The 24,569-nt window shown below is 44.7% G+C and overlaps 1 protein-coding gene across 2 annotated transcripts in view; it reads right to left on the reverse strand.

The window, feature by feature from the left end:
* The window catches only part of GATA5 (GATA binding protein 5), a 49,733-nt gene that overhangs the window by 17,126 nt on the left and 8,038 nt on the right, over positions 1-24,569 (reverse strand). Inside the window, exons 1-2 of one of the 2 annotated variants that reach the window (XM_035122891.3) lie at positions 15,243-17,428; positions 9,114-9,784 (exon numbers count right to left, since the gene is read on the reverse strand). In XM_035122891.3, the coding sequence (XP_034978782.1) occupies positions 9,114-9,648 (535 nt within the window). In that variant the 5' untranslated portion in view covers positions 9,649-9,784; positions 15,243-17,428. Of the gene's footprint in view, positions 1-9,113; positions 9,785-15,242; positions 17,429-24,569 lie in introns of those variants that run through there. The other variant, XM_035122892.3, reaches the window with a different exon arrangement.

The raw sequence follows: 24,569 nt of genomic DNA on the forward strand, positions 1-24,569 counted from the left end.
CACGGGGACTTTTTGCTCTCGCACGAAATAAAGATGGACAGCTTGACAGCAGCCAGAAACAGGAACCCTGTGGTGCAGTTTGCAAAAGCATGCACAGGCATGCTCAGGGGACTTCCAGTTCAAATCTGCACCAGGGAATTCCTCTTCCATTTCCAGGTTGCAATCACCAAGTTGAAGAGGTGATCGCCAGCAATTGGGTGTCAAGTTACACCATATCCTAGGCTTTTGACACAGGAGTGGCTTTTGTTGTCTTGCCTTTCATTGAAGTCAATGGTAGGGAAATGTCCCATGCCCTCTAGGCATAGTCATGTCCTAGGCATGTGTGAAGTGTATCACCCATCTTGCCACATTGCAGCCATGGCACCAGAGGAGTTTCACTGGTGTAGCTGTGATGCCCTGTAGAATGCATCTGGTGTTGCAGAAACAGAGCCCAAAAACTCCAGTACAGGAATGCATCCTTAATCGATATAGAGACAGGTTAAAGGTAAAGGTAAAGGGACCCCTGACCATTAGGTCCAGTCGTGACCGACTCTGGGGTTGCGCGCTCATCTCGCATTATTGGCCGAGGGAGCCGGCATATAGCTTCCAGGTCATGTGGCCAGCATGACAAAGCCACTTCTGGCAAACCAGAGCAGCACATGGAAATGCCGTTTACCTTCCTGCTGTAGCGGTTCCTATTTATCTACTTGCATTTTGACGTGCTTTCGAACTGCTAGGTTGGCAGGAGCTGGGACCAAGCAACGGGAGCTCACCCCGTCACAGGGATTTGAACCGCCGACCTTCTGATCAGCAAGCCCTAGGCTCAGTGGTTTAACCACAGCACCACCTTAATCGATATAGAGACAGGTTAAAAATAATTAAAAGGGTTTCTTCTGCTATGTCTGAAGTTGAAGTAAGAGGAAGAACAAGCAAGTGGTAGGTCCTCTGTATTGGGAACACGGAGAAATGCTACTGGGTGACTGAGCAACACTGAGACTGAGGAGGAGAAAGCGGACAATTTAAGAAGGGTGTTGACAAGCTGGAAGGTGTGCAGAGGAGGGCAACCAAGGTGATCAAGGGTCTGGAAACTAAGCCTTATGAGGAGCGCTTGAAGAAGCTGGGTATCTTTAGCCTGGAAAAGAGGAGACATAGGCAGTCACATGGAAGAGGGAGCATGCTTGTCTTCTCCTGCTCTTGAGGGTAGGACTCAAACCAATGGCTTCAAGTTGCAAGAAAGGAGATTCCAACTAAACATTCGGGGGGGAAACTTTCTGCCAGTAAGAGCTGTTCAGCAGTGGAACAGACTCCAACGAGAGGTGAAGGACTCTCCTTCCTTGGAGGTTTTCAAGCAAAGGTTGGGTGGCTGCCTGTCATGGACACTGGTTTTGATTCCTGCAGTGCAGGGGGTTGGACTAGATGACCCTCAGGGTCCCTTCGAACTCTAATTCTGTGATCTATTCTTTACAGATGAAACAACAGGGACCACCTTTTCCCCCTCTATTCATTTTTAGTTACTGAAATAATGTTCAATTTATTTCGGTATTTATACACTTTATATAAAGCTTCAGTGATAAACCCTTCAGGCAATGAGCTCCCATTTCTATAGTGGCCATTGTTGTAAAGAGGATCTATTTAAAAGTCATTCAACAGGCAACTTCAAAGGAGAGCTGTTCCTATTTCTCTCACTAGAAGAAATGCCTTGTTTTAAAATAGGTCACCTACTACCTACATGGTTTTGTTTTAGCCCTTTCACTTTTGATACAGCAGCTTAAAAATTCATAGATCTGCTGCTCTGTTAAAGGGGTAGCTCCTCTGATATGTAGAGATATATTATATGTTAAAATAATCAAACCAGGGAAACAACCAGGAAGAATTTGATTTTCAGGTAAATACTGTTGTGTGCGGGGGGGGGGGGGACCCAGGTGGCGCTGTGGGTTAAATCACTGAGCCTAGGGCTTGCTGATCAGAAGGTTGGAGGTTCGAATCCCTGTGACGGGGTGAGCTCCTGTTGCTTGGTCCCAGCTCCTGCGAACCTAGCAGTTCGAAAGCACGTCAAAATGCAAGTAGATAAATAGGTACCGCTACAGCGGGAAGGTAAACGGCATTTCCATGTGCTGCTCTGGTTCACCAGAAGCAGCTTTGTCATGCTGGCCAGATGAGCGCGCAACCCCAGAGTCGGTCACGACTGGACCTAATGGTCAGGGGTCCCTTTACCTTTTTTACCTTTACTGTTGTGTGCACATCTGCCAATACCAGAAAATAGAATACAGCCACCCTCAACTCATTCATGGGAAAGTTTTATTGAATACCACTGGTTTATTTCCAAGTAAAACGTGGACCGGGCTTCATATCTAGACATTTAACTCTGGATTGAAATCAAGGGATATGTACTTAGCCAAGCCATTGTAAAGTAAAAAAAAAAAAAGAAGTATCAAGTTCACAAACTGAGAAAACAGTACTGAGTGCTTACTATTAAAAGAAACCAACCCTGCAGCTCATGGAACATTAAGAGCAAACAATGAAGGAGGAATAAGCAAGGCTTAAACAGTTTGTGAAAAAGGAGTTGCCTCAATGCTAATTTATTTCAGTGATGCACAGCATCGCTCCTTCCCAAGGATATTTACATGAATGCAAATTCAACTGATCCCTTCCACCATCAATACCTCTGCATACATTTCACATCACAGACCAACAGACCAGTCTTATTATATGTTTACTTCTGAACTTTCGCTGGGCTCAGTAGGGTTTACTTCCTGATTAAGGGTGCAATCCTAAATGCACTGGAATGTAAGAACAACTGAAACAAGGATTTGCATTTTGAGTAAATGAACAGAGGACTGCTGATTCTAGTCACTCAACTATAATTAGAAGGTACAATCATATATACACAGGGGGGGAAATGTATTGATTTGATATGAAAATTATAAATATGCTTAAGAGTTGATATGACTTTTAATCTAATCTAGCACCCCTATCCAAAGACAAGTCATTTCAAATATCTAAATAATTTAGTTGATCACTTGTTTGATGGAGTTAATCTGTTACAGCTCAACAATTTCCGTAAAACAATAAAATAAAACAATACACCCCAAACCTCAGTAGAAGTATGGCTGTACAAAATGATCAGTAGACTGAATTCTGTAATATAAGATTGCAAAACTGCTACTACCGGTAACTTTTTCTATAAAAGAGTGTAAAATAGGCTGGGAAAGGAGATGCAAATGTGATGTGCAGTTTGATGCCATCCACAATACTTCATATTCCAGGTAGACACTATGGAAATCAACAGTCTTCAGTCATTTATTTCAATGGTCCTCCTCTAAGCATGACTTAGGAATACAATTCATACATGCAATGACTCTGATCTCTGCAAGCTCAGAAAAGAGAATAAGCAAGTGAAAAACTGGTGGTTATGTTTGAAATGAGTTCTTAACGACATGCTCCTTTGCAATTTAATATATTGATTTAAACAACTGAGAAAATTCCAAATGTAAGTAGCAGGAAGGGGAAAGACATGCCATTTTGATACTGATGGAAGTGTAAAGGGACCCAACTTTTTGTTACCGTATTCTTGTTAGAACGTGAAAATTCCTTGCAGGTTGAAAATGTTGCATTTTTCCACTGTCACATCCAGAATTATTTCACACATCGTCCTGGACTCTTCGGTTGAAGATCAGTTTAGAATTTAAGGAAATGATGTACACAAATAGTACATAGAATTTCAGCCTACTAGCGCCACAGAATTAAGTAACACGTTCAACTCTCTTCTTATGTACTTATTCAAAAGTAAATTCCACTTTTAGGGAATTTGTGTTCAGGGATCTACTCCCAGATCACCTAGGCATATTATTATTTTGTAAATCCTAAACTGCAAGGCTGAACCTCCATACATTTGGGGTGTGTGTGTAGATTAATACTGCAATAAATTAAACTTGTTTCAAAGTAAAAAAATTCCAGTGGTTTAATTAGGGCTGCAGTCTTCTGATCACTTACTTGAGAGTAAATCCCATTGAAGACAGTGGGATTTCCGAATAAAAATGCACACGACCTGTCAAAACTACAGGTTGCAGCTCCTAAATATAGAAACAATGCCTTTTGGAAAATCCAAGAGAATTTCCTGCTATGCTAGGGAGACCTGGTTGGGTGGGTTTTGCAAAATCCAGCTGAACTGAAAGGGCAGCGGCGAAGTCACATCGCAAAGGGCTCTTTGCTTGCTTCTTTTATTCGAATGAGAAAATAATTCCAGCGATGAAAAGTAGGAGAAAGGCAGTGTTTAGAATGGCGTTCCCCGGTGAGGCGGGTGGGATTTGGGTCCCAACCCCCAAATCTTACTCTCGAAGCCTTTCCGTTCACTCTGGCGGTGGGACTCAAGGTTAAAGCACTTTTTCTTCTTTTAAGAGTCGAGGACTAATTCTGCTTTGTTCTTAGGATAAAGATAAAGGGCGGAAAAAAGCAGAGACAGGGCCATCCAACCAAGATAACAAAAAGATTAAGTCGTCTTTCAAAAGGACTCAAAAGGGACTTCGGAACGTAAAGCCCAAATGAAGGGACAGTTGCAGGAACCAGATCGAGGCGGGTTTTATTAGCCAAGCGCCTGCTTGAGAAAGTGCGTTTGATTGAGATTCTGTTCTGTTTCTGTTTCTGTTTTGTTATTTTGTTTTTTTAAAAAAGCAGTGGGAACCCAAAGCGAAGCGAAGCGGCTTTGATGGTCCTGTGGCTGGGCGATTTTGAGCGGGTGTTGATGGATGGTGCCACGGCGCACGTAGCCGGGGAGGGCGAGAGATTTGTTTGGGCGAAGGCGAATTAGGAGCCTTGGAGTCTGTTCAGATCTCAACTCATTTACCCCAATAAATTACTTTTAAAAGGCGAAACGGCTGTAAATCTGCTCACCTCATTTAAACACCAAACAGCGTCACCTCTGAAAGCTGCACAACATGGATATTGTGGAGGGAGGCAGATTACTCCGGGCGCCCAAAACCACCGCTGTTATTTCTGACTCCACGGGGAAAGTGTAACCAACCCCGTGGCTCTTTCATAGCGTATATGTGACTATAGAAAGGCTATTCACCAAGGCAGCTTTTGGAAGGGCGCAACAACAAAAAAATCTTTTTCCCTTCTGAAGTTTTGCAAGGAAGGGTTTGGGAAGAGAGAAAGGGATTTTGGAAGCAACGAATCCCGGCAGAATTGAGGGCTGGTTGTGGAATGGAATGCAAGAATCCTCTGCCTGCTTAATTAGGAGCAAGCCTAACTGAATTCAGCGGATTTACAGTCAAGTAAACTTGCATAGGAGACCAGGCTATATGGCATCAAGGTACAGATATAAAAGTTATTGCATGTGTATTGGAGACTAGCCCATTTTCCGTTGGATTGTCAATCTTCCCTTGTCAGTCACCATTCTTGTAACTTTAAGCATTAAACTTTGAGCCATAATCCAATTCAGTAGAAACACCCACCAATTTAAAACTGGAATTCAGACCCTTGTTTTGAAATGATTCTTTTAAAGTGACAGATAAAATCTCAGGGAACTGGATTTTAAGTCAAATGTCCAAAGAACAGAAGAGGGGAAGTTTTCAGCACTGCAGATTAAAAATAGGACCTTCATTTGAAGACTGTCATCTCTTTCTTTTTTATGTTAACAGGTGACAGCTAACAAGAAATGTTATCAGAAAATCAAAATCCTCACCCAGCACCACGTTACTACAACTACAACCCTTCCAAAATATTCCCAGGAGAAAGCTCAATTGCCTCCCAGCCCAATGGGACAATATGCTATTATCCTAAGACAGGGGTCAGCAAACTTTTTCAGCAGGGGGCCGGTCCACTGTCCCTCAGACATTGTGGGGGGCCGGAGTATATTTTTTGGGGAAAAACACGAATTCCTATTCCCCACAAATAACCCAGAGATGCATTTTAAATAAAAGGACACATTCTACTCATGTAAAAACATGCTGATTCCCGGACCATCCGCGGGCTGGATTTAGAAGGTGATGGGGCCGCATCCGGCCCCCGGGCCTTAGTTTGGGTACCCCTGTCCTAAGATATGCTGCAATGGCATATAAAATAGCTGATAGCATAGTGCTAGTCCCCATGCTAAATCAAGACTTCCCAATTCCATTCTGAAACGTCTGAAACGTAGGTAAAAATCCCCTACCGATGGTAATTGATTGAAAACTCACTGCAGTGCAGTTGTTCATTCAAAGGAAATAGAGCACACTTTCACACACCCACACAGACCCAAATCCATGTGCAAAGCAAAGCAAGGCCAAAGCTTGATATAGATGAGCATTTGACCCCAGAATTCCTTCCCATTTGCGCTGCTCTTGATGGGGGTAAAGATCTAAGGGCAATATGCTGATGAGGCACAGGGAACACTCCATCCCTAGTTCAGATTTCGAAGTCATGAACTCAGATGCAGACTTAGGCGCAAGTGCCCTGCATGCAAATCAGCGCCAGCTTGCTTCCAAATGAACAGTGGCTTCAGGCTAGACCAGTGGTGTGCAGTGAAATTTTTCGCAGGGGAACAGTTAGGCCAGGGGCACCAGCTTGCGGGGGCGATGGGGTGGGGGAGTCACAAGCGCCAGGCCTCTGACAAGATGCTGCAGCCCTCCTGCCTCCTTCCCAAAGCCAGGAAGGTGTAGGGAGAGCTCTTGGACCCTGTTGGAGCACCATGCCTCCCTCCCTGAGCCAGGCAGAATCTTCCCAGGCTTTGGGAAGGAGGCACCAGGCTTTGATACTTTAATTTACCAGGAACATTTAGAGGACTAGTCTAGTCCCCATAGTCCACTTGACTGCACACCACTGGGCTAGATCCTGCACTTTCAGTCTCATGTCAGCCCCATTGCTATCTGCATTCGTAGAAATATTTCTGAAGTGCTGTGAACATTTGATGCAATGTAGTGCGACAATACAGAGCATTGCCATCAAAGCCTTTTCTCCCTCTTGGAGGCAGTTTTATACATTAACACCCCACCCCCACCCCATAGAAAGGCACTTTGCCTAGGAAACAGCATAACAAATATAACATCATGGAGCAATTGCACACTGAGCAAAATGCACATAGGTTTATGAATATATTGAAAGCTACTGCCAGCCAAAACATATCCAGCACACAAGCGCTTACTGAGAGACAAGCAGATGAATTCATTGCCTGGAACAATCTACATTGCTCCTTCCCATATAGGGCATGAAAAATATCCTAGTGTTTTTCTCAAGCTCCTTTGTATCTGAGCACTAACTACATTTGATCAGGCACATCTTCTAAACCAATGGGTTCCTGTATATTGCCTGTCTGCAGCCACACCAAGGACAGAATTTGACTTCCAAAGCCATGTCCCATGCACACAGAACCCCAGAAATAGTTCTTACCATTTCCAAGCCAAGGCAGCATTTGCTGGAGATTCTTGAATGCTAGGGTGTGGGGACGATTTGTCTTGGCCAAAGTTTTCATTCTTCTAATATTCCATAGTTGCTACATCTCATCCCTCTCTCCAGTGCCCCCCCCATTTACAACACTACCTCTAGCAGATTATTCTATAAAAGGAGACTTAGTATTTTTAAAATGAATGATGTAGTTATGTATGCACCCACATAAAACAAAACAAAAAATCCAGGACAAACTTTCCAGCCAATTTCAAACCAGTTTAAGGACACCAAGAGAGCCATCAATCTAGTTCAGCTTTCCGTTTTCAACAGTGTTGACTCAAATGCCTTCTTGCCTTGTGGTGGGCTTTCCAGATGAGCCAAGGATAGCCATCATAGCCAATGTCACTCAGACACCTCTTGGAAGCAGCTTCTTCTTAAATAATCCCCCCTTTCACACACCTATAATTTCCAGCGGACCTTAGAGGAGAACCAATTACAAATCAACTACTGGTTTCAGTACAGCCTTAAAGCACCCTTAGGCCATGGGTGGTGAATTTCTGTCCCTCTGGATGTTGCTGGACTCCAGCTCCCATCATCCCTCACCCTCTGGCCATGCTGGCTGGGGCTGATGGGAGTTTGAGTCCGAAAAGTTCTAGAGGACCATAGCTTCCCCATCCCTGCCTTTGACTACATGCACTTTTTGACTCAAAGTGGATTTACAGAATTTTCCAGGTTCTGGAACTGGGGTGGGTTTGCTCATGACAAATTAAGACCAGAGACAGATTGTAGGTCAAACAGACATGTACTGAACACCGTGTGATGCACTCAACATAGTCCTTGTTTGCATAGAATGCCAGGTCAAGCCATGGCTTAGCATGAACAAGCAAACATGCAGGCTTCTGGAGAGGAGACAGTGGCTGTTTTGATCTTCCAGTCATTCTGCTGCTGCGTCGAGCGGAACCATGGTTTGGCTTAGCTGCATGTTGCCCAAACCCAAGCTTGTGGTTTAACACTCCCAGACAAACCATAAGGACAGATTTTGGTTACAGCTCATGGTTTATCAGAAGTGAGGTAAACCACAACCCTGGGATTGGCTGATGCGCTAAGCCAAACCATGGCTTCAGTCAGTGCAAGGCAGAAGCAGAAGAGCCCGAGGAGAAGCAAAACAACTCTGGGAGCCTGTGTGTTTCCTCATTCATGTTATTATGCCACCATTCAGCTTCATGTTATGTGTGAACCGGGCCATAGACCGCACACTTCTTTAACATTCATTGACAGGTTTTGCAGACTTTCATGGTGCTTTTTAAACTACTGTTTTAATGATGATGTCTGGACAAAATAAATTAGTGATAAAGCCTCCATCAGAATGCCCTCAGGTCTTAAAAAAGTGTCCCACCCAGAATCAAAAGGCGCTCAATAGCAGAGAACCAATGGCTTCTGAGAGTTGGACTGGGTCTCTTCATGGGTATAGCCAGGATTTATGTTGTTGGGGGGGGGGGAGGACACCCACCTGTTAACATCCTCTGTCTGGCTCTGTCCAGCAGATTCGGAATGAAATGTCTCAACAACCATTGTTTTAAATTACTTTCTTTTGACCCCAAGTGCTCAGAAAAACCTGTCATGTTTTTTTCTATAACTTCTACTTTTAGTTAAGTATCTTTACTTATTTACTTGATTTAGGGGCCCAGCTGTTCCCCTTGCCCCCTAGCTATGCCCATGAGTCTCTTCCAAGTCCACAATTCTATTACCGTAGTGGGAGATATGCTACATACCAAATGTGGGTCTCCGGCCAGGCAAGCCCCCCTGTCGCGTCTGAAGGCTGTGCAAGACGCTGCTCTCGAAGTGCCCTGCAGTCCAAGATGGCGGCATCTCCGCAGAGCTGACGTAAGCCCCGGGATAAGGGCTGGAGTAGGACCCGTTGACCGAGCGCACCAGTGAATTGCCATACTGGTCGCGTCCCCCGGTGCCCAGCAACAAGGGGCTCTGGTAGCCTGCTTCTCGTCCGGCACCACTACCGCCAGGGGGGCTGTGGGAGTAGGAGAACCCCGGCGGTGCGTGAGGGCTGCTGGCATTGAAGTGCGAGGCCTCGGCGCTGGCCGGCTGCGCCCATCCTGGGTGGCTGCTCAGGGGGTGGCCCTGGTGGGCAGGTTCGCAGCTCTGCAGGTAAGGCAGGCTCTGGAGCATGGAAGGCATCCGGCTGGTGGGAACGTAGACGGCAGGGCTGGCTGGCGAGTGCAGGAAGTTGCTGGAGTCATGGGAGTATGCCGATTGGCCAGGGTTGGGGGCAAGAGTTAAGCTCTGGTACATTTTGTATCCTTCAAGGCAGGAGCAGCGCAGCTGGTGGGGCACAAACAAGGCAGTTGGACGGCAAGGGCCGGAGGTTTGACATGAAGAACTCGGCTAATCCTCCCACACAGATACAACTGAAGCAGCTTTCAGGCACCTGGAAAACAGGAAAGAGGATAAATAAGGAGATGCTTTTGAGTCCTGTATCTTGGCTCCTTCTGGCAAATGACAAGTTGCTTCTTTTGCTCATCTGTCAGTTACATAAAAGAAATTATTCAAAACATTCACTCTAGGGTAACATCCAGCTGTTCTACTATCTGCTAAGCAATATTTACCCACTCTTCAGACCCAAATGTCTCAAATTCATTCATTTTCCTTTGCACATAAGAAGTCCAAAATGGGTTCTCTAATTATTATTAGTAGTAGTAGTAAATGTGAAGAATGATTTTTCTCTAATCAAGCGTATCAATTTTGCTTCCTGTAGCTTCCATCCCTGCCCAAGAAAACTTAGCAAGAGTGGTTTGAACATCACAGCAAAGGTGGGAAAGGAAAACTGGAGCTCACAGCATTTGAAATTTGGAGTAAAACGTCTCCTAAAAAAACTTACTTAACTGGAGATTAATTTTTTTGTATCAATGACTTGAAAAGGGCTGGTAAAAATAAAGAGGCATTTACATATCCTAGCCTATTGTCATTTTTATTTTATTTTATTTTGCCTGTTCTCTTACTAGGTCAGGGTAGCAAACATGCAGGTACCCCATTGCTGTTGCCATTTTTAAATTATGAAATGTACAACTTCAGTGTTCAGCAAGGGCAGCATAAAGTTAAGAAAATATAAGCTATATAATTAAGGGGAAAGATAAGGTCTTTACAATACCCCTGTGAGGTAGGTTAGGTTCAGAGGGTGAGAGGCTTAGGTCACCTAGAGAGCTTTATTGCTAAGGGCAAAGAGATGGAGAACTCTGTGCTGGACACCAGCCAGCCAGTTCTGAAGTGGTTGAAGCACTTTTTGCAATCAGAAGCCAGAGGAGAGACATTTGCACCTCACTGATGCCCCCCCCATTCATGTATATTTGGAAGTAAGGCCCACAGAGTTCCAAAAGGCTTGCTCCCAAGAAAGCCTGCAAAGGATTGCATCCTCAGATCTGGTGCAGCTCACAAGCCACTAAAATCAAACTCATGTAGATTCCAGTTATCCCTATATTACACACCCCCAGTGTATAATCAACATGATGGTGACTTCAATTTATTTATGCCTACCCAGCACAATCCCACTGAGCCCCATTGGGTAATGTTGCAATGAATGAGTTGAGGATTACAGCCTGCATCTGAGGTCTGACAGATGCAAAGAGAAATGGAACAATTGGCTATTTTTAAAAAAGTATTTTGAAAACAATACAAGAATGCATTGTTTGTACCCTAACAGCAAATTCTTTTGCGAGGCTACATGGAATTGAGATCCACCCTTGTCAGTGGTGCTTATCCCCTAGCAAGTGTGCATTGCAGTCTCCAAGCACACTTCCCGACAGGGCCTTACACAGGGAGCAAGTGGCAGTGAGCTCAAGCCTACTCATTTTGAAGTAGTCCTATCACCTTTGTAAGAACAGCCTCCTGGATCCAGGCCACTGGCCCTTATCGTCCAGCATCCTGTTCTCACAGTGGCCAACCAGATGCCTATGGAAAGCCCAAAAGCAGGACCCAAGTGCCACAGCAGTTGGATTACTCTAGAAGTAGTAGCTGGATCCACTTTGAGATGCTCCATAGGAAGTGACTGGTAAACGAAATATTACTGAGTTGCAGCTACTACAAGCAGATGCATTGGAGAGTCTTGTGGCATCTTAAAGGCTAACAAATTTACTGTGACATAAACTTTCGAGCACAGGGGATCCACTTCCTATGCCATTCGCTATATTCAGAAGTTGTGGATTGAAGCGTAACAGCCTTCCGACTTCAAGTGATTTTGTTTTGCGGAGGCAGAAATATAATTTATGAACAAAAAGTCACATGGAACCCATTTGAGGCTCAAGAATGACACTGTTAACCAGATGGAATATCCTCTTCAGCTATGAGTGAATTGATCCATCTATTATGAATTAACCAAGGGCGTCATCCAGATAAGGTTCCTCCTTGCCACCTAGCTGAAAAGCTAATCTCTTACAAATACTTCTGGTGAGTATGGAGAACACATTTGCATGAAATGTGCCCAATTAAAATTATTAAGTGTAAGCAGTGGTGCTCTTGGGTGTGTGTGTGTGTGCGGTTACTATTAATGATAATTAATTAATTTTTATAACTCCTCCCAAAGGAGCTCAGTTTACCATCTGTTAGGAATGCAAAGGATTACAGCCCCTTATATATATATATATATACACACACAAGATTGAAAGCTTCAGAATAAGAAAGAGAAATACTTGGCACACAAATAACATGTGGCATTCACACCCAGAAGATGTTGTGATGGCCACCAACTTTGGGGAAATATATACGGTATATAAAACTAAAATGCAATGAGTGCTTGAGGGACACCAGGAATCCATTCAGAAGAAGTTGCTATTGGAAGGCCAGGTTCCAGGAAGGAACAAGGAGAGACATCAAGACAAGGACCATCCAGCTGGCCACGGTCAAACACAGAAAGGACTTTTGGCCTCATTTGGCTGTCCTTATTAGGCAAGTGGATAGTGTGTTAACTGATGCCCCAGGCTCCAAGTTCATTTACACCCCGGTCCCAAAAGCGCTGTCAGGGTTGAGTTTCATCGGCCCTGATGGATAATGAAGCCCGTTTAGAACCACATTGCCCGGTTGTGGTGAATGCACTGCGCCAATATAAATGCCAGCCAGAAATAGGATACTTTCTGTGCACTGAACTACATCCAAAAGCTCAGCCTATAATATTTAGACAGAAGGCTAGCAGCTTAACAGAACACACTGCAACACAGTTGTTCTTAACTGAGTTTGGAATTGGGCTAAGTACTAACTATTAATCCTGCGTGCTCCCAGTATCCACAGTAGATTTTGTCCTAATCATCACATACACGTGTAAATAAGTCCCACTTCTTTGAAAAGAACCAGGTTCCAGGTAAGTGGATGTAGAATTTTGTCCTCAAAGGGGTTATAAACTGGCGTCAAAGTATGCCATTATAGATGTAGTAACAAATTGCATTTAAAAAAGAAATATTAGTAATATTACTGCTGCTAATACTATTTGCAGATTTTTTTTATTTTTAATTGTTTTTATTAAGGATTTTCTTGGGTTATGATTTCTATGCCAGTCTACTCAGAAGCCGGGCCTAAATTCAATTAGTTGCCCTCCATTTGCTTGAACTGCAGTCTGTGTTCCATGCCATTTACAAGGAAATAAGTCGTGCCTAATTTGGTGAGCCATTTTTGCAAAGGATTGGACCCAGAACTTTGGAAGGAACCCCCAATCTAGGGGTTCATAGTTCTTGGAACACTCTTGAATTATTTATCCTCTCTCCCCTGCCCATAATGGTTTGGATAATTCGGATATGTGAAAGCTCTCCCCCAAAATACACTACTATCCAATAGCCACTTGCCACCCTAATGAAAATTTAGGGGGGGAACCAAAAGCACTAAATCCACTTCCCCTAGAAGGTGGCATTAAAATATAGACTTCTAAAGCAACCCCAAAACCTCATGCCACATATAAAAGCAACACTCTGCTCGAACACTTTAGAGAGCTGGCGATGAATTAAGAGTGCTGGACTAGGAATTGCCCGAGGTAAGGGTGGACTGTGTTCAAATTCCACTCAGCCAAAAAGCTACTTGAGTGACCTTGGAAATGGGTGCTTAACCTACGGTTCTTTTTAAAGTTTCAAAAAGTAAATAAAGAAATAAAGTAGCTGAAAGGGTGAGGAGGTGAAGAAACGCAGAATAAGTACAGCCCTCTGAATGTTTACACGGAAGCAAAATTAACTCAGCTCTTGTAAAAAGAAAGAAAGAATAAAAATAGAAAAAAAATGCATGAAATGAAAATAGTAGTAACCCTTTTGAAGAGTTCAGTAGGAAATCCAGATCTCTGACCCATCACATATTCAAAAAATATCTAGGAAGCCCCTGATGCCCTGCAAATTAACATTGCAGTTGGAGGGCATCAGTGTTTTAATTTCACTAAAACAATTTTATGCAATACAAAATAGCAGCAATCTTTCTGACGTCGTTAGCGGGTTTTGGCTCCTGAAACACAGGAACCAAAGCAGGACGCGTTACTTCCGAAGGCCGACTTAAACCTACACCTGTAACATTTTACTCCAAAGTAAGCTTCTGGTCTCAGGAAGCTGGTCAACTTTACTCTGTGGCTGCGATCTCGGCCGCGGTCCCATTCACTCGGAAGTAAAGGCTGTCGCTGAAATTAAATGGGATTTACAGTGTGCCAACCTCGCTTTCAGAGGATCTCTAGAACAGACTGGAGTTTATTTCCAACGAGCTTTAGGATCGGTAACCAATTTCGCTACTCTACGCAGCTTTCCTTGCGGAAACAAGAGTTCCCCATACAACTTTCGAGGATTAGAATCCCACTGATTTCAGAAGAATTTACTTCCGAGTAAAGCATAGCTTGGCTCCATGTTTACTAGGAAGTAAAAAAAAAAAATACTGGAAGGACAGATCGTGAAGCTGAGGCTCCAATACTTTGGCCACCTCATGAGAAGAGAAGAATCCTTGGAAAAGACCCTGATGTTGGGAAAGATTGAGGGCACTAGGAGAAGGGGACGACAGAGGACAAGATGGTTGGACAGTGTTCTCGAAGCTACGAACATGAGTTTGACCAAACTGCGGGAGGCAGTGCAAGACAGGAGTGCCTGGCGTGCTATGGTCCATGGGGTCACGAAGAGTCGGACACGACTAAACGACTAAACAACAACAAAAATATATATATATCCGAGGAAGAAGCGGCGCGCTACTTGCTGACGGCTTAGCTTTTTATTAAAAAGCACACATACTGAACACACTGAATTCCAACTCCGAATTAAGCGGTTCGCGATAGCATGATTTACTCCGAAGTCAGTCCAATTGCGCTTAACTCCGAATTAAAACTCGAATAGGATTTGCAAGATCATCAGACTGCAATGTTTTAGGCATGTTGTTGGTTTTGTTTTTTTCACGGATACATGCAAAAGTTCTAAAGAAGTAAAAAGCCATTAATGCTAAAATGGGACGTAAAAATATCCAATGTATTTGCTTTTAGGATTCGGGTGGAGCCAAGGAGAGCAAGTTCAGTAAAGGGGATCGGCGGCGGCGAGATAGATCCTTTGCAAGATCTAATGGGGAAGAAGAATGTTTCCTGGGCCCATCCTATATAACCAATCCTCTTGTTAAACGGGGGGAGGGCGTCCTCTCCCTATCAGTTCTTCTGACTGTAGGAAAACATTATCTGAACAGGGTTTCCCCCACCCTTACAAAAAAAAAGATAAAAAATGGGGGATTAATCAGGAAACTCGTAAATCACAGACACGGTTATCAATAGTGGGCTTTTGCAGAGCTAATAGAGCCCCCCCCCTTCCCCCGCCGTTCCCTTTCCCCACTTCTCCGAGTGTGGCATTATCTGGGTAGATAAGCCCAGCTTGCACGAGAGATAATTTAGAGAGAGAGATACTTACGCTGGAGCAGGCAAACTTCTGAGTTGAGACGATTCGAAACAAAGTAAAAGAATTTTAAAAAAAATCCAAAAGGGGGGGGAAATCCCAGGCAAAAGGAAAAGGGTTGTGTGTAAAGGGAGTCTAATGCCAGTATCTCTCCCCCCCCCGTCAAAAAAAATGCAAAACGGGGTCTTGCTCAGTTGCCCATCCCTTTGAAGCGCGGCTCTGCTGCGTCGCCGCTGCTCCGGCTGCGCCTCTTATCTCTGATCCGCTGCGCTGATAGCTGCTGGGGACCCGGCTCGCCTATCGCGCCTGGAGACGAGCTCCTCTCTCGCCTAATCTCGGCCTTAAAGTGATTCCCTTCATCTGCAGCTCGGCCCCTTTACGGCCGGGGAGAGGGGGCCGCGTCACGTGACCGCCCCCCCTCCTGGCAAGCTGGAGAGAGAGGCATGTAGGGCAAGGTTGGGTTGGGTGGCGACCATTTAAAAAGGAGGAGGGGGGAAAGTTCGGGAGATTTCCCTGCCCCAAAGCCAGAAAGTAACTTAAGGGTGTGTTTTTTTAAAAGCAGGGTATGGATTCTCTTGCAGTGCCAAGGCCTCTTGATTTCTCCCTCGATTATTTCCTTTTCAGAGCTGCCTCCCTGGCTGGCAGAGGAAGTCGTGCGTGCTTGTGAATATACAGGAAAGAGGGTTTGTTCAGGGTGCCCGGAATGGTAGCTCTGGGGAGGGAGTAAACTATAGTTCCCAGGGTTCTTCCATATATATAGAGAGAGAAATTGGCTTTTAAATGTCTGAGGTTACATGATAGAGGGCGGAATTTAAAGGCTATAACCCTTAAACACCCTTGCGTGGGAATAAATCCCTTGGACTTCTAGCTGAGTCAATAATGCAGAGTCGTGCTACGTTTATTACTTCTGGGAAATCTTATTAACATCAATGGGACTTTTAAAGGGTTTTTTTCTCTCCCCAATCTCTCAGCATTCCCCCCCATTACTTTTCTCTGTTCTGACCGTTCACCCCTATTGTGCCGACATCTCCCCCCCTTTTGAAATCCTTTCTTAGGTTCTAAATTTTTCGTATCATTAAATCCCAGTTATTCCGTATTCGCTTCCCGTCTGAATTCTCTGAAACTGACACGCATCTGTACATCTATATCTCTGCAAATTCTCTAAGGCAACTAAACCACCCCCCCACGCTTAAAAATGACACGAATTAAACCGGCTTTAACTGTGAGAGAGCAGCCTTGCTTTGCTATCATTCATTCGAAACCTTAAAAAAATGTATGTAATAATATATGAAGGAGGATTTTCTCACCCAGGAAATCAACTCAAAATTATAAGCGGCATGAAGTTTTGGCTTAAGGAGAAAGGTTTGCTTCGGATACCGACCAGCCAGGTCTAGGGTCACATTTGTTGCATAGCCTATTCATATGTAGCATTCACTAGGGTTGATTAACACTTCTCTTCTCCCTAAAGGGGACCATCCTTGCCCTGGGGCTTTTTTCGAAGACTCATAAAAAGGGGGAGGAGGGAGAGAAGATCTGGCGCACCAGCTGACAAACTCTGAAAACCGAGCTTTCTCCCACCGCAGAAAACCCTCACACTGAACTTGCAAATTTTAGGGTGCATTAAAACCGACCGACCGTTTTGCAGTTGTGCCACTGGGCTGTAAGGCGAGCTTGTCAGTTTCACGAAACTGTCCCGAAACCTCATTGAGCGAGTTTGTTCGCTTATTCCACGCGGAACTGGAACCGACCCCAGCCGAAATTTGAAGTAGAGGATGCAACGCTTCCTTCTTCTCATTAGATGTTAAAAGTCAGGGAAAGAAGAGGGTGCGCGAAAGAGCTCGTGAATTCTCAAGCTCCAGGACAGGGTGACTTTTTTAAAAAAAGTATATTTCTGTCTCGGGCACAACAGAGTTAAGCAGAAATACTGTGGTTTCAAAACGATCTCGCCCCCTCCCCCAAATCCTTGATGGCGCTACTAGGTCAAAGTTCGAGGGGAAGACCTTAAAAAAGAAAATGAAAAAGCGAATCTGGTTTCTGGCTGATAGCGAGGAATTTGTCAGATTTGGCCGGGCTTCGAATCAGCGCAGCCAACCACATCCTCGTAAGCTAATATGACACTATATAGCTTGATATATTTCCATTAAGCGGTTAATCTTCTCCTTTCGGACTGAAATAGGCTTTTCCACTGCTGATTCTAGCCCTATTCTACATATTCTGTAGTATGCAGTCTCGAGTCTTGTTAAGTTTAAATAGAGTTTACTCCCCAAATAACCGTGCGTAAGCCTACAGCCACAACAACCCATTCCCAGCGACGTTTACTTGGAAGTAGGTTGTTTCAATGGGTTCGCCACACTTACTTAGGAGTAAGCCCCATTAAAGAACAAACTCGCAGAGGTAGGATTGGATTGTTGACTTCCAGAGAGTTGAGTCTGCTAGCTGGAATACTTGGGTTGGATTTTGCGCTGTTTCCAAATACATCCGGATAGGTGAGATTTACCGGCTCTGGCGATTTTGAGATTAGCGTAAAAATGTACCGGTAAGTAGATGCATCAAACCCGAAGCCTATTCATTTCTGATTTGCATTATAAAAACGACAATCAAAGCCTCCTGGATTTCAATCCGAACCGAAGCTTCAAATAATTTCGGGAGGGGGGGGGCTCAGAAAAATGGTTGTTGGTTGTACCCTGAGCAGGCCCTAGATTCATAAGTGTTCCTGCTTTTATGTAGTCTAAACGCAAGCACCTGTTGCCCTCTGGCAACTCTTTACAGGAAAGACGGAATGCTAAGAGTGATCATTAAGGGCGATACCAGTTTCTTAGGACTTCCGAACCCACCTTAATTTGCAAATCTCTTGCGCTAGAATTGGTTTCTGCAGAAGGTCCCAGGTTCGGGGTCCGGCATCTCCGGGTAGAGTTGGGAAAGACCCTCTTCCTGGAGAGCCGTTGCCAGCCAGTTTAGACAACACTGAACTAGAGGTGGCGTCTTCTGTTCTCCACGGCATGCCCTCGAATGATATCCTAGACCTAGATAACTACCCCCTGCTCAGTTGCTTAAAGGACAAAATGAATTGGATGTGACTTACGTAAAAGGGGATCAGGAAAACACGCGATTCTTTCCAGAGCAGCCCTGCTCTCTTTCCTGGGCCCAGCTGATTCAAACCAGTATTACATCGGATGTGGAGGGTCATTTATCAAAGCAGACTCCACCTAGGCCTCCGAAGTTCAAAGAAGCTCCTCTTCATCTGGCTCCGACTTATTTTAAACTAGTGAGTTAGGAGCCTTAAAACTGAAAGCCCCAGGTTGGTCTTAATGATCTAAAAATCGAAGTGACTTCGGTTTAACTAGCTTGTGACTTCGAATCAGAAAGATGCCCTGACATTCTGAATGTTCGTTGAACCTCCTCTCCCGCTACAGAACAAATTAGGAAACCGAGAACCTCTCAGCCGCCAAGGAAAGCGAGGTCTCTAGCACCATCGATCCAGCTAACACAAGCGAATAAAGAGGAAAGCAAGCGTGTACCCACCTCCCCACTCCCGAACAAATGCTTTCTGCTATGAGCAGTTGCCTGTCAGGCAGTAATCCAACAGGTGTGGCTTCTCACAGCTACCTTGTCCTCAGTTAAAAATAACAGCCCTGCTTTTAGGGCTGAAAAAGAGATGGCCAAGTCGCATTTCTTTTGCAAATGTAAGCTGCCCCCACCCCCAAAATCAATTTGTTTTTGAACGCAACCAGCACCTTTGTGTTGACGTGCCTCAAGCAGTAACGTCGCTGGAGACAGTTGTCCCTTGGACAACTTAGTTTTAGTATTTATTTTTCCACTGGGTTTTCGTGTCGATTATTTAAAAAATTTAAAATTTGGGAGCCGCCTTGAAAGACGGTTGCGGTGGAGAAGCGAGATCTGAACTCCCAGGATGTTCAGCGTGACTGACCTAAATACAGCCTAACCTCTCTGGGTTTAGGTTGTTGTAGTCTTAGACTTTCCTGGGAGTAAATCGCATTGCACTTGGTGGACTTACTTCCGAGTAGACGTGCTTACCGTAGGCTTGCAGTGATTTCCTGAGACGGAGATTGAAGGAAAGGCGAAGACACCTTATTGTATTTTCTAAAGCCAGATTCTTTGCCTTGATGAAATCTCGCTCTGAACAGGTATTACGGTGGAGATGTGAACATATAACATCCCAAGATACTTCCCGTCCATATCTGTCGTCTTCAAATTTCAACAGCTCTTAACTATTCCTAATTCCTCTCCCTTCTCTGCTGAATATATATATATAATTTCCTGCAATCACGTTCACTCACAGAAACAAAACATTCAGAGACAAATGATCTCTGAAACACAAGAAAAAAGCATGCATGAACATCCAGCTACATCTCCATCTCCCTTTATTATGGTTTTATTATTAAACGGATTGCGATTGCATCGTCCTTGCCTACTTTTATTTGAAATAAGAATCTCTGGCCTTATTTTGCTGGTTGATAATCTGCTTTTTAGAAGACGGTGGACAGAAGGTAGATCTCGGCAAAATTTGCAGCAGAACCTTAAGGATTTAGCAAGACCCCCAGCAAAACGACCCCTTCTCCCTGACCTAAACGGCCCTGCTGAAATGGACGTTTGGACGGAACAGGACTGCGCAGAAGGACTTAGTTCTGGAACTCAGAACAAATTCCTGGGCTCAGAATCCTTAAATTCTCTAGCTTTCCTTTCAGTCTCTGACTGGTGCATCCTTCACTTCCAGCCAAAATAAAAGTCGATCACACAAACCCGAAGAATCCTCGTTCTCTAGCATACATCACATTTCTTAAAAACAATTTTTTAAAATACTTCAAAGCACGAAAAAGCAACTCGCAGTCTCTCAAGATAATAAGAGCAACGTAACAGACACACGAAGCTGCGGTGGATGTCTTGCAATGCATACGGAGAAACGATTGCATAAAGAAATAAAGGGGGGCAACGGTGTCCCGGGGGCGGGGAACAGCCCTTATCGCTTATTTGCTAATGTCTCTGGTCAGTTTCCCCCTCTGCAAAATGGGGAGAAAATGGCCTGCGCTGCGACGCCTAGTCTTGCAGCAGCCCCCATCCTACGCACGTGTAGCCAAGATCAGTTTCCCACTGCTCAGTGGGATGTACTCCCAGGTAAGTGCGCAGGATAGATTAATTGCAGCTCCTGCATGCAATGTCGGGGACTTCTTAGAGATGGGGTATGCCCCCTCCCCTTTTAGATTCACTAATATTGCGTCAGAACGTGGAATTATCCCCCCTCCCCCCAGTCCTGGTGGCATTCAGTGGGGAACAAAGATCCTCACGCCAAAGGAAATTCTACTGAGTTCAGTGGATGATGGTTTTGATTACCTATACTTATTTATATCCCACCCTTTTTCATTGACAGGGACTCAAGGTAGCTTACAGATCAAATGAGAACAGCTAAAAACACCCTATCTTTTTTAAAAAAACCAATTAAACATTACTAGAATGAAACTATATTTATACTGTATATAGTTTTATGATTATATAAAGATAGTTTTAATTCTATTGCTATATAACTGTTTATTTATCGATCCAGATTAAGGGTGCTTTGTAGGTCTACAGCTCAAAATGCATTTTGTTATGGTACCGATAGGCACCGATTAATTTAACCCATGGGTAGGCAAACTAAGTCCCAGGGGCCGGACAGTCTCAGCTGCCTCCATCTCCCCCTACCCACTGACTCGAAATCAGGCCAAATTCCCCACCCCTGCCTTGTAACCTTGCCATTGGGACATCAACTTAAGCTGCAGGGGGGGGGGGAGTCCTCTGTAATGAATTAATCCAGACCTCTGACAAGAGTAATCTTTGCCCAGAAGGGTGTCAGGAAAGGGACAGAAGAAAAGAGAGGAAAGGGTGTGGTAGAAAATGTGTGAGAGAGAAGGGTGTGGAAGAAAGAGAGAAAAACAGGTGGAGAGGGAGAGGGAGACAGGAAAGAAGGTGGCTGCTGTGAGAAAAGGGTATTGGACTAGATGGGCCATTGTCTCTTTTTATGTTGATACACATAAAGAGAGGATTAAGTGACAGGATGAGAGGAGAAGTGCACTTTTGACTCTAGCCCTGCCCCACCACTTGCCTTAGTCTGCCAGCAAGTGGCTCCTGAAAGATTACTCTCAAGGGAATTTGGCCCAGGGCAGGAAAATGAAAGCTGCCCCACCCCTGCTCTAGGTGGAATTGAGAAGAAAACAGGCTTCCAAGCCCCTACTGTGACATCAGGCAGAGGTGGCTTTTGCAGGCAGGGCAGGGGAAAGATGCAGGAGGCTTGGGGTGGGGGTGGGGGTGGCAGGAGGGGTAGGGGGTCAAGTCTGGGAGGGGTGGGGGGTCAGGTCTGACTCTCTTAGAAGGAAGTGCTATGAAGAAGGTGGATTGGTCATATTTGGCAGGATGAGGGTGATGGAGACTTTCTGAGGTTTGCAGCTTAAGGCTGTAGGACCTGTGGGCAGGAAATGAAGCAGCTCTGAGGCTAACCTGAGCCACTCGACTGGAGATGTGGAACCCCAATAATGGGGAGCTTGGACAGGCTTCCCTACACACACACACACACACACACACACACATACACACACACACACACACATTCTCCCTCTCCCTCTCCCTCCCTCTCATCATTTTCCATTTTCCATCAGACCAAAAAATATTGTTTTACATCAAATTTCAACACCCCATTTTGACCTCCCTCCCCACTTTCTGTGGTTGTTTATATTTGTAATATTTTTCCTGCATCTCCTTATTTAAGCCCAATTATTACTTATCCCATATATTCAAAATTGGTTTTATCTCACTGCACACCTTTAGGTTAATCCTGCTAATGATTGTATCTGTTTGCAATATTTTTTTTAAAAAAATATTCAATGAATGATTTCCACTCTGAATTAAAGACTCGGTCATCTTGATTTCTTATTTCTTCCTGTAAGTTTCACCATTTCTGCATATTCCAATAGTTTTTGCTGCCATCCTTTATTGGTCGAGACGTTATCTTCGTTCCATCTTTGGGCAAATATCATATGAGCTGCTGTGGTCATATACATAAATAAGTTTTTATATTGTTTAGGTACCTATAATCCCATTACCCCCAAAAGAAAAGTCTATGTTTTCTTAGAAGAGGTTATCTTAAACTTTTTTTTCAACTCATGAGGCTTCTCTACTCTCCTGAACGAGTGGGGCTTAAGGGAATGCCAGCCACTCTCATTACCCTCATTTATTTACAGTTGAGCAGTATGCAAATGTTGTTCGATAAATAAATCTGGCAGGGGCTTGTTCACCCCAAACAGTTCAGATGACTTAATAAAATGTAGCCCTAGTTCCAGCCAATCTCTTATGTGTTGGCTCTTTATTCCTACCTCTGTCTGCAAAGCCACACTCTGGTTGCACAGCTTCCCTTCATTTCAATTGGATTGAATCAGGCCTGCAAGAATTGAAAGTGACTATGATTCAGTCCTTGGGACCCAGGTGGCGCTGTGGGTTAAACCACTGAGCCTAGGGCTTGCTAATCAGAAGGTCGGCGGTTCGAATCCCTGTGATGGGGTGAGCTCCCGTTGCTTGGTCCCAGCTCCTGCCAACCTAGCAGTTCGAAAGCACGTCAAAATACAAGTAGATAAATAGGAACCGCTACAGCAGGAAGTTAAACAGTGTTTCCGTGTGCTGCTCTGGTTTGCCAGAAGCGGCTTTGTCATGCTGGCCACATGACCTGGAAGCTGTATGCCGGCTCCCTCGGCCAATAATGCAAGATGAGTGCGCAACCCCAGAGTCGGTCACGACTGGACCTAATGGTCAGGGGTCCCTTTACCTTTACCTTTATGATTCAGTCCTAAATACTCCCATGGAAAGAGGGGAGAATCAAGCCACTTCCTTGTCATCTCCAGAAAAATAAAAATGACCCAGGCACCCGGTGCTTGTCAGAAAACAGAGCGAGTGGCTGAGGAACTTTAGTTCACCTTTTCTGGCTTGACATGACTGCAGAGAAGCTAGTACCGGTAAAGCAATTATCAGGATCTCTGCCCTCTAGTCATTTCAGCTCTCATTGCCTTGCTAGGTCATAAGGTATTGGTCCAGTACCAACTATCTTGGATCTTAGGATCAGATGGTGAAGCCTTGTTGGTGGTGCTGACATTGGGGGCTGCTTGGATGGCAGCAACCATCCACAGGGCATTTTGGGTGGTGGTTCTCATTTTGTGGAATGCCCTCCCTCGAGAGTTGCATCTGCCTCCCTCTTTATTGACTTTCAGGATATATTTTAAAACATTATGGTTTACCTAGCCATTTGATGGTTGAAGAACATTGTTCCTGGCAATGCTTAGATCACCAGTTGAGAATTGTTTTAGCTGTTTTACAGAATGTTTTAAACTGTTTTTAGTTGTTGTGTTTTAATGTTTCATCATCACTCTGTCTGCTGCCCTTGGACCCTTCAGGAGGAAAGGTGGGAGAAAAATTGAATGAAGTAATAGAGAAATAAGAACATAAGAACCTACTGGATCAGGGCAATGGCCTACTAGCCCGGCGTTCTGTTTTCACAGCGGCCAACCAGAGGCCTATGAGAGGCAGCAATTGAGTGCAGCAGTGCTCTGTCCATCTGTGATTCCTTGCAACTGGTATTCAGAAGCATACAGGGGTGGAACATAGTCATCATTGATAGAAGCCGCTTATCCACCATGAATTGACCTATCCTCCTTCAAAGTCATCTAAGTTGGTGGCCATCACTACCACTTGTGGAAGTGAATTCCATAGTGTCACTTTGTGCTATGTGAATAAATACTTTCCTCTGTCTGCCCTGAATCTTCCAGCCGTCAGCTTCATTGGATGTCCACGAGTCCCAGTGCTATGAGAAGTGTGGTGGCAGAAATCTCTATCCACTTTCCCTATACCATCCATCATTTCATACACTTCTATCATGTTGCCTCTGACTCACCTTTCCTCTAAACCAGAAAGTCTCCTTATCTCTGGATTTTTTTATCTGTGGTTTGCTGGAAACCACAGGAGGGGAGAACTCTGTTGTGCTTGAGTTCTACTTGAGGCAGGCCCGGCTCTAGGTGTAGTCCCGGTGGCGTGGGGCGTCAGGTGGGGCACTGCGCGACAAAGCCGCGCAGAAGCCGTGCTTCACGCTGCGAGGGCGGGGGCGCTGGAGCGATCTCCGCGCCTCAGCGCCAGGGCGCCCCACCTGCTTGAGACAGCCCTGACTTGAGGGTTCCCCCCAGGCATCTGGTTGACCATTATGGCCCATCCAGTCTGGACTGGATGGGCCATTGGCCTGATTCAGCAGGGTCTTTTATGTTCTCCTTCGAAACAAGCCAAGCTTACCAGCTTGCTCTCCTGATAGGGCTACTA

Source organism: Zootoca vivipara, chromosome 7 (assembly GCF_965207765.1).
Source record: "Zootoca vivipara chromosome 7, rZooViv2.hap1.1, whole genome shotgun sequence".
In the NCBI taxonomy this organism is placed as follows: domain Eukaryota; kingdom Metazoa; phylum Chordata; class Lepidosauria; order Squamata; family Lacertidae; genus Zootoca; species Zootoca vivipara.